Here is a 13,792-nt window from a genome sequence, read left to right as displayed (position 1 = left end):
TCAAAAATCCCCTCAATCGAGCATAAATACTTTTAGGAATTAACTTTTGGTCCCACTTTACATTAGGTGGCCTTAACTACTATGTACTAACATTTAAATTAATAATTTGGTACAATATACTTATTGTGTACATACATGTTTTTACATGGTACTTTATTTTTAAAAAACCTATTTGTAATTACCACTATTGACCCATCCCTTACACCCTAACCCACTCTTAAACCTACTCATACCACCAAACCTGTCCCTAACCTTACCCATATCACCTTAATAGAAGCCAAAGTGTTTTGCAATGCAATATGACCACATTGTACTTATTTTCTGATGTAAGTACATAATAGTTAAGGCCACCTAATATAAAGTGTGACCTAATTTTTTATTTTGGTGTTTCCATCACTCATTTCTGATGCAATACTTAAAAATGCACATAAAAACAGGATGATGGAAACAGCTAATGAGACCAGACTGGGATAAACAATTCAGAGCCAGGTTTTACACAATTATTGAATGAAAATGGAATAAATAAAAAAAATAAAAAAAAATCAAGAGACAAACTCAATTCCATTTCATGACGTTTATTGATGAACTAGAAAATACTGAGATACTAAAAGAATTGAAAAACACTGATAATGCTGGTTGCATCTGTTAAAAAAACAAAAACAAAAAAATCCAATTCCATAAGTTCACACACAAGTCAACAGCAATCTTTAATATCGGTTTCAATGTTTAAAAAATTTATTTAGTAATTTTGTTTTTTACAAGATTAAATGTGTGTACAAAGTATATCCATACTCATCTCCCCCTCTCATAAAGGATCATTTACAAAACCTTGATGCTTTAAAATCTCAAACAATAATTTCAAAACTATAGCTTTTTAAATTTTTATTATTATTATTATTTTTTTGTAACAGGACCATATCAATGCTGAAGGAACAGCAGATGAAGACCAGTGAAGGACCAGCCTCCAGTCCACACTAACTTTCTCTCTTTCTCTCATCTCCCACATTCATGAACACGTTCCTTCCCTCACTAGCAGCTACCTCACAGAATCCAAATTCAGCAGTATTGCACATTAAGCATGGAGGACGATTGTTCCGAGAGGGGGAATGTCATAAAGAAAGAACGAAAAGAAAAAGGTCGAACAGAATCATGCAAACAGTGAACTCTATAACGCTTCTACTCGGCTATGCACCGTTTTCTAATAAGCCAGTTAAACCTTATACATCATAAGATACACTCAAACGGACCCTGGAGGAGTAGCAGAGGACGTCAGCGGTTCATCCCACATGACTGCTACCAGCAGAGGCCACTGTCTCATGCAGTGACCCAAGGGGAAGGGATGGACTCTGGCCTCCATTCATGTTACACTACATCACAATAAGCAAAATATACTTTTGTTGATTGCTCTAATATTACTCCTAGAAGCATATATGCGATTTCTAAAACATGCAGACAAAAATACTCTAAAAAGTGCTTTACAGCTTGACTCAAGCTCCGAGTAAACGTTTTGTTTCGAGGGGCACTTAAATTGTACAACAGGCAAAAATATCTGTATTGTAAGAGCTTGCTTAATGTTGCTTCAGATTCACTGTGCATTTGAAGATCATTTGGCATTTGAATTAGCTTTGGGTATGTGTAAAATCCTCAACCAAATTAGGTGACTTAGAAAAACAGTCCAAACCGGAATAAGCCTCGAGACCACACATACAATGATAAAACATGTTAAGAAATACAACCTATTGAATATCAACAAGATAATATCTCTTTAAGAGAGACTGGGCAATGCAATATGAAACGTACACGAAAAAATAGATATTTCAGACATTTCAGACGGTTCTACTATACGTAATAGTGTCAACATTTTTCTATAATATAAAGAAACTTTCCAAATACTGAGCAGGCCAAATATTTTCCAATCACCAAGACTGGAAATCTCTAGTGTCCATACCCTTTCTTGATCTCACGATTCTCCCTCAAAAAATGGGGGAAAAAATACAACGAAACAACAGAAATAACCAATAACTATCCATCATTCATGGCGAAAGAATTCAAAACCGCCAGTGATTTAAAAGCCACTTCTTTCACAAGTGTAAAAACATCAAACAAAACATGAAACGTTGAACCAAGGTGGGAGGTAGAAAAAAAATGACAGAGTTTACAAAATTTGGCTGGGCAACTGCAGACAAAAAAGCCTCTAAACCTCATCTTTTCTAGATATCTCACCGTAATAGTTTAAAAAACATCAGTACAGATCATCTAATTGTTATTGGTATACATAAACGGTTTCCTTCCAGCATCAAACAAAAAGACATTCATACCTCCTTTGAACCGTAAAAACGAGGCACAAATACAAACCACAATTACAATTAAGCAAATAAGGTGTTTGCTAGTCTCTTCATCCACGTACGGATGCCATAAATCAAATACATTTGACTGGTCTTGATTAGAGAAGCAGCGAATACATAGCCCGGTCCTAACAGCCTCCGATGACTGATGGCACTTTCTCCGGAGCACAATATCAATCAGAAGGACCTATTTTCAAAGACAACATTCAGACTTTGATTCTGCCGGCGCACGGCAGCTTTTAGGGACCAAGGTTAAGGCTATTAAGAACGAACCAGGAACGGCTTGGAGATGGAAACAAAACGTAGACGTGAGAAAGGCAAAAAACAACTCAGCGTTCAACTTTCAGCTCTAGCAGATAACGTCACCTGCGCTGCTGCTATTTGTTTATTCGAAGAAAGTGCTTTCATGCATGAGATGTAATTGCTTTCTGTGGGGGATAATTCTGGAAAAAAAGAGACGTGATAAGCGAGCGTAGCCTGATTATATGGTGCTTTTGCTTTTAAATTCTCATTCTCCATCTCTCACTGACCCTGAGAAGCAATGAGATAACTAAAACGGTTTTCCCGCAACGCGCTTCACGTCCACCTGAACAGGGGATTGTCAAGGGAAGTCTGTCCCGTCTAAGACCAAGGGCAGAATTTAAGTGCTTTCTGTTGTAAAACTGCATTATGGGACAACTGGCTTCGAAACACTGTCAAATCCCACAAACCGTTTGTCCTGTGATAGTAGTTTCGATATCAAGATTACATTACATTACGTCGTCAATGTAGTGGGCATCTGAGATTCCAGTAAGATCTGGACTCTAAAACTAGCTCCTGATATCTGTTAACATCTGAAACATTATTCACAGTTTATTAAAGCTTTTTTTTTAATATTTTGCTGCTTTAAAAAAATTACTGTCACATAAATCTATGGTACACGAAAATAAAATATATTCGTCCATATAGCTCGTATGCATGTATTTACAAGATGACGGGCGTCATCTGCGTCTGTTTCCGTCCCGGTAGAGCCCTTGACTCGTAAAAAGAAACCTTTCTGCCACCGCGGCCGAGGGGCGAGGACCGTACATAAATATTCTGATAGATCTTCTGGGCCGTTCGGTGGAAAAGTGACTCACACTTTCCTATTAATAAACAGTCCTTGCAGGCTCGCAGACCGCAGTTCTGTCCTTTCTTTTAAGTGCTTCTCACATGGGCCGCAGCTTTACGTCTGCTATCGTTTTACCCGTCTGAGTTCATTAGCCAGCCCTTGAAGTTCTGCCAGGGATCTACCAGTAGTAACTGGACAGCAGCGTGCACGCTGGGGACGACTCTCCGGGCTGAAGTGTGACATGGCCTGTCGGCTTTAATTACTCTTTCCGTTGTTGGTCCCACGGCCAAAGAAGCTGGTTCCAAGCAGGCCTTCTCACCCGCAGAAGCGGTGTCACCTCCATTTCAGGCGCACCGGTGATGGCTGAGGCAAACGGGGCTCAGCGGTGCAGATGCAGTTGACCTTCGAGACAATTCTGCCACGTTTTACTCTTCAACTGACTCCTGAACATCCACAATCGTAACAGACCAAACCGATTTAACGTGTTTGAAATGATGCACACATGGCATCTGTCGAAGTAGTCTCTGATCTCAACGGATGCTTGTGTCTTTGTCAGGACGTTTTCTGTACTCGTCTGATTAGTCTGGCTTTGGGTAAAGCCGACACATCTGTCTAGCCCTTGTATCGCATTCGTCTGGTTCCACGCATCTTATTCGTTGATCCTCAGCAGATTACGGGAACCCCATCGGTGTTGAATATCATTCCAGTGGTGGGTTCGTAAGTGCCGGCCAGGTAGTAGAGGTCTTCGCTGTCTTGGTACTTCTTTGTTTTAATCATCTGCTCATATTGCTCAAGGCTGACCACCAGGCATTTATGAGAAATGGTCTGGACGTCATTCTCGTCGATGTGCGAGGACTGGTACAAGGCCCGCTGAAAAGAGAAAGCAGAAAGAGATCCATCAAGTCTGTTTTCACCCAGACGCAGATGATCAAACCATTTAGACTGGATTTGGTTTTCTTACCTCCATGAAGTCTTTTCTCTGGTTGGAAGCCTGCAGAACAGCAGGAAGACTTTGGCCAGACATTTGATCCCAGTTCTGCCAAACAAAATTTGATTAGTTACAAACCCAGATAAAGGCAAGACTGGGACAGATCAAATACCATTCCAGGACTAACGTCATAACGGCGTGCCCGCAAACCATTATTCTTGTTTAGCGAAAGGGAGATGAAAGTAACCTTTTTGTCATGAAGTTTCTTTCCAGGGTTGGTTTCCTCAGGATGATAGAACCATTTGACACGGACCACCATGTTGTTTCCCCAGGACTCCCACATGCTCTGGATGTGTCCGATGAAGGGGAGGTTGGGTCGTCCAGCAGACAGGAACACGGCGCAGTCTCCAATACGGATCATTTCCTTCCCACGCATTATGGCTTTGTAGAAAAGCTTCTTCGCCTTCCCTTTCATTCCCCGCCTCTGTCAGAAGTTCAAGGAAAAGCAAAAGGATGTTTCTTCGGGCACTTTTATGTCCCAGGGGCTGATTTTTATTCAAACTAACAGATTTCAACTTTTTCCCTTTTGTTATATGAAGGTCACATTAATACTGTTGGAAACTTTTTACAAGGCCTTGATCATTTATATTTGCAACTTCAAAATAACAAGTAAAAAAAATTTTTTTAACTATGACAGTTAAATAAAGAGTACAAGAAACATTAACCCTTTTAATATTTTGGATAAAACCGTTTAATGTTTTACATTTTACACCAAACATTTACACCACTAAAAAAGTCAAAAGGTAGTCTTGTTTACCAGTAAGACAAAGATGTCAATGAGGAGAATGTTTAAGATAAAATTACACATGTGACCATGAACCACAAAAACAGTCTTAAGTAGCACAGATATATTTGTAACAATAGCAAAAAATACATTGAAATCATGAAAAATCATTAGGATATTAAGTTGAAGATATTTAGTATATAAATCATACAAAATATATACAACCATATATATATATATATATAAAAACTTAATTTTTGATTAGTAATATGCATTGCTAAGAACTTCATCTGGACAACTTTAAAGGCAATTTTCTCAATATTTTCATTTTTTTGCACCCTCAGATACCAGATTTTTAAATAATACTATTTTGGCCAAATATCCCATCTCAACAAACCATTTATCAACGGAATGCTTATTTATATTTAAATTTTTTTCCAAAATACAAATGTAGTTTCCATCTTCATAATTTCAGTTAAGCACAAAGTAGACTTTGTTTTGTTATGCGTACACTAGAGCAGGGGTTCTGAACTCTCACCCTCGATTTTAGATTCACCCCCTTATTAAACACACTTGAACAAGCTCATTGAGGTCCTCAGGATTGCTAGAAAGTTACAGGCAGGCGAGTTTGATCAAGGTTGGAGCTAAACTCTGCAGAAAAGTGGATCTCAAGGGCCAGAGTTGAGAACCTCTGCACTAGAGTTTGCTTTCAGTACTCAGTGTAAATTTCATCATCAACATATTACTATAAGGATAAAACATTGTAGGGCTTGTCAAGTGCCTGCGTTCACGCACACTACCAAAGTAAGCATAGATTGAAAGGGTATAACCCCTCATGGAAAAACTAGGGCTGGAAAAATAAATCGACGAATCAAGAAATGTCTGCTTCAATTCTAGGATTTTTAGAATGCATTGCGATTCTCTTTGCAATTACATAAATTAACTTAACATTTGTGTGTGCAATTTAAGAGCAGGTCATAGGTTTTTTTGCAGTTTGTAAGCGGGCTATCCTTCAATGTAAACAGTCTGCAAAGTTAATCAAAAAAGTGCATGATAAAAAAAGATATTGTCTCTCAAAAGTAAGAGTAGACTCTGTACCGCCTTAATGAGTTGTCATATTTTTGAATATTTTGCCTGTTACCGATATACGTCACTTGGTAACACATTGGCATAATCCCCTCCTGCCTGTAAAATACAAACACTCTGACCTACCCACAAACACTTTAGGTTTCCAGGTAAACCACAATATTAGAATTTTACAGAAATATGTTGTTATAATTACTTTGTTTGATAATAAAGAATGTAGACATATTTTGGTTTACAAACTGTATTGTTTCATTAGTTAAACAGTAAAGTATTTTGTTTCCGACATACGGATATACGGAAAGACCAATCACAACAGACTTGGCCAGCTGACCAATAAGAGCAGAGTACGCTTATGGTAGGTAGGAGTTTACAGACCTTGAGCTCAGAACTGCTTTAAACTAATTGTTTCGAAATAATTGCAAAATGATTCTAATATTAAATGTATATTGTGAGAAAATTACAATGTTTTCTGACCGTAAATGCATTTAACCCTGTTGTAGAGGAGTCAAACACAATATTAGGACACTTTAAAATACCATATAACCTGTTCTTTAAAAACTAGATTAGAGCACCATCTGCTTTTAAAAACTAATCTCAGAATCAATTCCAGAGAGAATCGTGATGCATTCGGAACATCTCAGAATTCATCCACAAATTGGGATGATTTATCAACGCAGCCCTAGTCAAAACTGAAGTATACTTTGGACTTTACACAATGCAATACATTATTTGAGATGCTACAGAAATGCCATTGGTGGGACTTCAAGAAAGAAGCAATCCTAAAATTCATGGGCTTACCTGAGTAGGTTTTCCAAACCACTTCCACAGCTGTCTGGCAGGAAGGAAAGCGGAGATCTTGGGCCTGTTCTCGACAGAGGGTAACCTCTGTCTTTTTGCTAGCTCCTTCGTAGTTGGGAGGTGGATTCCCTCTCGTCTTTTGGGGCGACCGACGCCCTGCTTTACCTTCTGCTGTTTCTGGGGCTTCTGCTGCTGGTGCCGCTGTTGCTGCTGCGTGGCAGACGCCTGCTGCTTCTGGAGCTTATGGGAGTTGGAAGCAGGCCCCGTTTTTGACTTGGCCTTCTCGTCCTCCTCGTCTTCCTCCTCTTCCTCCCCCTCCTCCTCCTCTTGAGGTGTTACATGCTCTGCAGCTGGGGATGGTTCCGAAACAGCAACCGGTTCTTCATCTGAGCTACAGGAGGATTCTTCATCACTGGTGGTGGAGGATGACGATGAAGAGGAGGAGGAGTGAGATCCAGCTGAGGATGAGGAACTGCTTGTGGATGAGCTGGAAGAAGTGGGACTTGATGCCCGCGAGCTGTTGGAGCTGGTCGAGTCTTGTTTGGGCTTCTTTTCCTGCGAGGCTCGTTGTTCATCTTCTCCGTCGGACTCCGAGCTGCTGCTGCTGCTGCTACTGCAGTTGGGACACTCCAGTTCTTTCTTGTCCTTCTCCCCAGAGTTGCTTACCTTTATCAGACCCTCGCTGCCGCTGCCAATCTTGCGAACGCTGTAGGTGGACACGCTCTCGGAAGTAGGCGGGTCTGCCTCAGCTGCCTTGTTTTTAGCTTTCAGTGTTTTATCAGTGGTGGATATCGTAGTGTAGCTGACACCCATGACAGACTTGTTCTCTCTTTTGGAGAGGTTCTGGCCCTCCATCATCATGAGGGCTTTGGTCTTCTTGGTTTTGGGTGACATGACTCCCTCATGGTCCAGTTTGATGAGGATCTCAGTCTGAGGCTGCTTGCGTTGCGTTTTCACACCGAACCCAGATGCCTCCTCCTCAGGCTTTCGCAAGCGTTTGACCGGCTTTCCTTTCCCCGCGGGACTCGCAGTCTCATTGTTGGATATAAAGGAGGCCAGAGAAGTGGAGGGCTCATTATAGAGATCCACAGACAGAACTTTTCCATAGAGCGGCGGCGAGTAGACAGACTGGGGCTGGGAACGCAGTTTGGCTGGGGGCTTGATTCCTGCGGTTTTCTTCTGGCTTTCATTAGATACGGGGATGGAGGGGCTGGCTGTGCCGACTTGCTTAATTTTTCTACCTGGCCGTGGGCCGCTTTTCTGGCCGGACAGGGGCCTCTCGGGGACCTGCGTCGGGGTTGGTGTGTCAGGCTTTTCATGCTCCTTTGGAGCGACTTCAGGCTCTGGAAAGCAGCACAGGAGGGAAGGTTTTAATATGCCAGACCAAAAACACACTTACCTCTATAAAAATGCTGGGAGGCTAAAAGCAGTTCCTGTTCTGACAGTAAGCTCTTTTCCAAGCAAAAGAAAGTGATTTACTATCTATGAAACCACCGATCCAGTTCACTTCTGTAAGATCACTGCATTTCTCATTTCAGTAACACCAGTTCTGACTTCTTAATGTTTAATTTGAACCAAAGCAATAACCACTTTTACAAAAATACGTCTCTTCTATACCAGCCAAAGTGTCAATGAAGCAGTGGAAATTACCAGGCTTGGGTTTGGGCTTTCTTCCTCGGCCCTTGCTTTTCGGAGCAGACTCCTCTGTGTTTTTAGGTGGTGTCTCTTTTCCATCAGGTACATCCTTACTGCACTTCCTTCCTCGTCTTTTGGTGCTGGCCACAAGGAGGGCAGGGGACGGTTCTGCACCTGTTTAGATGAAATCAGTTTAGAAAACATTATTAATCAACCCGATATGGACATTTGTGATTTTCATGTGCTTCTCTACTTCATATATTTAGCAAATGATTGTACACAAACATTTTCACAGTCAAACACATTCATATTTACCCAGTGATCTTAAATATTACACACAAGACTTCAAATCTCTCAGTCTCACTCTCAGCCATATGCAACCCCCTGGCAACTAGTGGAAAAACAACTTTTACTGAATCCATCATCAGCTTCAAGAGCAAAACCAAACACAAATCAGTGGGCGCATGGACTCCAAATCAAACAGTGCACATATGGGCTGTTTACCTAACTTTGACATTCAGGTAGCATTTCGTGCGCTCCTTCGTGCCTTGGCTTTTACTCCCTGCTTCGCTGAATACTCACACTGAATCTTGTAGTCCGCCGGCAGCAGCCGAATGTGAGAGAGCGGGATTCGTCCGGTGTCTCCATCGTCAAACTCCACCGTAATCAAATCGTCCACGTCTTCCATCTCTGGGCTCCCTGCGGACAAGTAACAGGGTTGACGACTGACGCAAAAGAATGCGCATCACCTCAATTTACGTTTCCACTGAGTGAAACAGCAAACACTGCTGCGCGAAAAGAGCGACCACATATTTCTCAGCGGTGCGGCAGCAGCTGAAGGGATTCATACAGGGCCTTTTCATTCTCATTGGCTAACAGCGGCAGTAGCAGCGACCTCCCTTTAAGAGTTTCTTGACAAGTCTCCAGCTCCCTCCTTCCTCAGCGGGAGGGAAAATAAATAATAATAGAGCAGAGCTCTGCATGTAGCTAACCACACCATCCTTCATTCCCCGGCTCGGTTTATCTGGCAGCGCTTATGGGCTTGGCTAAAAGATTTAGATTAAAGGAAATGAAACAACCCTGAAAGGTTTTCTTACTATGCCTCTGTGCAGAGGACAGTGGACATTTGTGCATATTTTTCCATTTGAGAAGCGTAGACGCAGTAAAACGCATTGGTTAATAGTCTGTAATAGCCAGTGAAAGGCGCTCAATTAAGCGGAACAGGAAAGCCGTACCTCTGACGACCGTGCCAGGGTAGAGGCAACGGTACTGCTGGCTCCAGTAGGCTGCAATCCGGGTTCCCTGGGGAAGGTATCTAACGGAGGGGGGTTTCACATCAATAATCTGTAGGACAAAGGCAGTGTGGATCAGAGAGGATTATTAAATCAACACCTGTGTGCATTCAGACACTTCGCAGTCGTCTATCTTCTAAGCAGAGTAACTAATGAATCATTTTCTGGCGAGGAAATTTATATTTTTTGTATATAATCCATCTTAGAGGGGCGGTAATGGCTAAGGTTGCTCTTGGCAGTGGTCCGCTTCCAACGGTACATTAGGAAGGAAAAGGCGGTAGCCGCGAAAGCATGTGTGCCTAAACCAACAGACAGAGGTACTGGAGCAAAACATGCCCTTAGCTTAATAGCAGGGGAAGGTGCTAAACAGCTTCTATATTACACCGTGCCCCGGGCCTGTTAGCGGAGAGAGGAAACTGAGGAGTGTGCCCGGAGTAAAACACACAGGCCTGTTGTGGTGAGCCGTAACGTGTATGTGGGTCAACGAACGGTGTAGGGCAGTGTGCCGTACTGACCGCCTCCTGTAGCAGCTGCTCCAGGCAGTAGATATGTGGCCTGTTCCCCCTCTCGCCCTCCACCACCACGCTGTATCTGCAAGACAGGACACAGTCATGAGCCCAAAACAAATCTAGGGAACACACATCCTGTTATCATATAAATAATAACATTAAATGACTTCCTTATTGTAAAGTATTTCAGAACACATCCGGATATTCAATGGGAACAAACAAAAATGTAAGCCAGGACTTTATTTGATCCATCAGGAATTGATTTGATGATGAAGTGATTGTTCCATTACGGAAAAGAGTTTTCAGATTATTCTAGAGGGACTACTCCATTTCTGAAACCCAGCTGCTATATGGCATTAAAGGTGACATCATAAAAATCTGACTTTTTCCGTGTTTAAGTGCTTTAATTGGGTCCCCGGTGCATCTACCAACCCAGAAAATGTGAAAAAGGACAACCCAGTAACTTTGTACTGTAACTGATTTCTTTCCCAGCTTTCTTTACCTTCAGACATAACCGACTGTGTTTTTATAAACTTAAACATAAACTTGTGTGTATTTCACAGTTTAAGCGCAATAAGACATGAAAGAGAATTTAGTTTAGGCTTGCAATGTGACTACCACTTTCTATGTGCATAGAAAAGTGTATATAAGAAGTTTAAACTGGCTTTAAAATGCATGATTTGAAGTACATCCGAGTGCAATGAGTCATCAAAATAAATGAATAAATAAAAATATGAAGGATAGGAACTATTGGATTCTATGCACTGCAGATTAGATAGAGACAGATCTGAATGCGTGCTTGCAGTAAATTGTAAGAAAGTGGGCTGGTTTTAAGAGACTAAATGCTAGAAGTCCTGCATATGTCAACAGAGAAAAGTATGTTATTTACAATCATTCACTCATATCTAATAATAGATCAAAAACATGCTTTTTAAAATAGATGAAGGTGATAGGTGAAGTTTCATTTAATGCAGACTTTAAATAGTTTTTGCAAAGCCTGCATTAACCAAAAACAATGGATGTAGAGCTACAGTCAAACCAAAATTTATTCAGACACCTTCCGCACATTATCACAGTTTATTCGCTATAGTTTAGAAAATGGTAATAAAATATGATGAGAACTCAGAGTTAGACTGTGTCAGATCAAATTCATCTTGATAATGTCAGATAACTTTGATAGAAAGGTATGTAATCGAACCAAAAATTCTGACAACTGTTAGTATGACAATATTTATACAACTATCAATACTTTGTTGACCATTTACCAATGCTTAATTTTCTTCATTCTGTGGTGTAAAAAGGTCACATTAGCAATTAAAGAAAAAACATTTAAGCAAAACATGGTCCGGTCAAATTATCATATCAATTTTTTGGTCCCAAATTTATCAATTTTACTGGTAGTTCACTGTATGAGGATTTTTGGGTATAATATGCCAGTTTATTTTGCTATCCTCACTTACATAAATAAACTATAGTGTCCTGCACCAACTAAATATATCTGCTGTCTGATTACTTTTTGGTTTGACTGTATATGGTTAATAGTTAACCTTAACTAACAGCCTGCACACCCTAGCCAATGTCAATAAGAAGTGAAAGTCAAGCAAGTTATTACAATGTGATGAAAGATGAAGTAGTCCATTGTTTTTATTCTTTTAGAACAACAAGCACAGATGTGTAGTAATAAAGTGAATGGTGTCACTTTTGTCATGTCAAATAGGTAAGGACACACACACAAAACTGTCGAAGGAAGCTGTCTGTACCCAGTGTATAATGGTTTTGTCTAAAAATATAATGTAGTAGGCTGTAGAGAGGAGATGCAGAGGGGCTAAACCAAAAGACTCTGCAGCCCAAGAGCCTGAAGACAGGGCTCTTTTGAAAAACACACTGAGCTTTGAACCAGCCTTTATTCACAATACCCAAAGGAGCTTGGCTTTCTCTCCAACCTCCCTCCCTTCCTTATTCAAGCTCAACCTCAGGGATACAATTTGGAGGGGCTTGCCCCCTTCTTCTTTTTTTTTTTTTGGAATTCTTTGCCCGATAAATTTATCCTTTTGAGGCGCTTTTATTGTCTTTACTGTCAAGAAGTCAGAGCAGTGGGGATATGTAAGATAAGTCAGTTTCTTGACATCACATGTGAGAGCCAAAATGGGCTCTGACGCAAATGGAAAATAGGAATAAAAAGACGCAGGCCAGGCTAAGTCAGTGTGTAGGCGGACCACAATCCAAACATAGGTTTCTCTCTCTAGATTTGGAATATTATTGGAATATTATTTCTGGAAGTTGCCAGTTTTTTACCTTTGAAAAATCTGCAACACCCACTTCCAGCTAAATTACTTTCCACTGCCAAAGTGAACCAACATGCAAACGCCAAACACATCAATACTGTTAAACACAAAGGAAGCTTTTGCACTTTTATTGGTTGTCTGAGAAAGAGAGAAACAATAGTGACCGGTTCTTTAAAGTCTCTATTATTGCATGCTAGCACATGAGCCTTATAATTCAGCTGCATGTGTGATGTCCAAGATGGGGCTACTGGTTAAAAAAATAAATAAAAAGCCATTGACAGTTGGATGTTTGGCCTTTTTTTCATTTGGATTCATGAGGGTGCCTGCAGTTCAAGCATGGACCCAGAGCCAGGCTTCAGAGGTGTCCATCACCGAGTGGCAGCCTTATTACTGTGACATGGGCCTGGGAGGTGATGTGGGACAGCGTCCCCCAGATCACTTCCTCCAGGATTTGGCCTGAGGGGGAGGACTCTGCTGGCCAAACCTGATTGGTTCCGTCTGCAAAGCCTGGGATAAATTCACACCAGCTGCGTCGGGGGAAGAAAGATTGACCTCACACGCAGGGTTAAATATCTGTGGATGGCTCGCCTGATGTAGGCTTGGGACATGGGAAGGGTCGCTGTAAATTTGTTTTTGTTTGTTAAGTGGAATGGAAGGTATTTGGTACTTAAGGCCTTTAAAAAAAATCATTTGTAATTGTCAATTCTTATTGGTCGATAGTGGTATTCTGCAGTCAAACATTTTTGTGTAACGACTAGGAGTGTGCGATATCGACAAAAAGAATATATCTCCATATTTTCTAGGATTTTATTGATAACGATAATTAGACTTTTGCTGTGTGTGTTATTGTGCTGTGTGTAAGGACTCCTAAAGTTTTTGACATTCTTCATTTTCTGTTTGTGTAGTTCAAAGCAGTGATAATGGAGTTCAGTGATAATGGAGTTCAAAGCAGTGATTCTTTCCTAATAAGTTTAAATTGATTTTTAGCTTTTATGGACATATTTACCTTTATAAATCCATTTTTTCCAAGTGTGCATCAC

At 40.8% G+C, this 13,792-nt stretch overlaps 1 protein-coding gene across 3 annotated transcripts in view; it reads right to left on the bottom strand.

The window, feature by feature from the left end:
• Positions 1 to 559: 559 nt before the first annotated feature.
• The window catches only part of tnrc18 (trinucleotide repeat containing 18), a 52,244-nt gene continuing 39,011 nt past the window's right edge, over positions 560 to 13,792 (bottom strand). For all 3 annotated transcript variants that reach the window (XM_073838956.1, XM_073838973.1, XM_073838965.1), the window contains exons 19-26: positions 10,474 to 10,549; positions 9,902 to 10,010; positions 9,249 to 9,365; positions 8,682 to 8,840; positions 7,032 to 8,374; positions 4,611 to 4,847; positions 4,397 to 4,471; positions 560 to 4,305 (exon numbers count right to left, since the gene is read on the bottom strand). In XM_073838956.1, the coding sequence (XP_073695057.1) occupies positions 4,099 to 4,305; positions 4,397 to 4,471; positions 4,611 to 4,847; positions 7,032 to 8,374; positions 8,682 to 8,840; positions 9,249 to 9,365; positions 9,902 to 10,010; positions 10,474 to 10,549 (2,323 nt within the window). In that variant the 3' untranslated portion in view covers positions 560 to 4,098. The remainder of the gene's footprint in view (positions 4,306 to 4,396; positions 4,472 to 4,610; positions 4,848 to 7,031; positions 8,375 to 8,681; positions 8,841 to 9,248; positions 9,366 to 9,901; positions 10,011 to 10,473; positions 10,550 to 13,792) is intronic.

The sequence above is a fragment of the Garra rufa genome, chromosome 1, assembly GCF_049309525.1.
Source record: "Garra rufa chromosome 1, GarRuf1.0, whole genome shotgun sequence".
NCBI lineage: Eukaryota > Metazoa > Chordata > Actinopteri > Cypriniformes > Cyprinidae > Garra > Garra rufa.
Note: the sequence above shows the minus strand (reverse complement) of the source record. Positions and strands in the feature narration are given on the sequence as shown.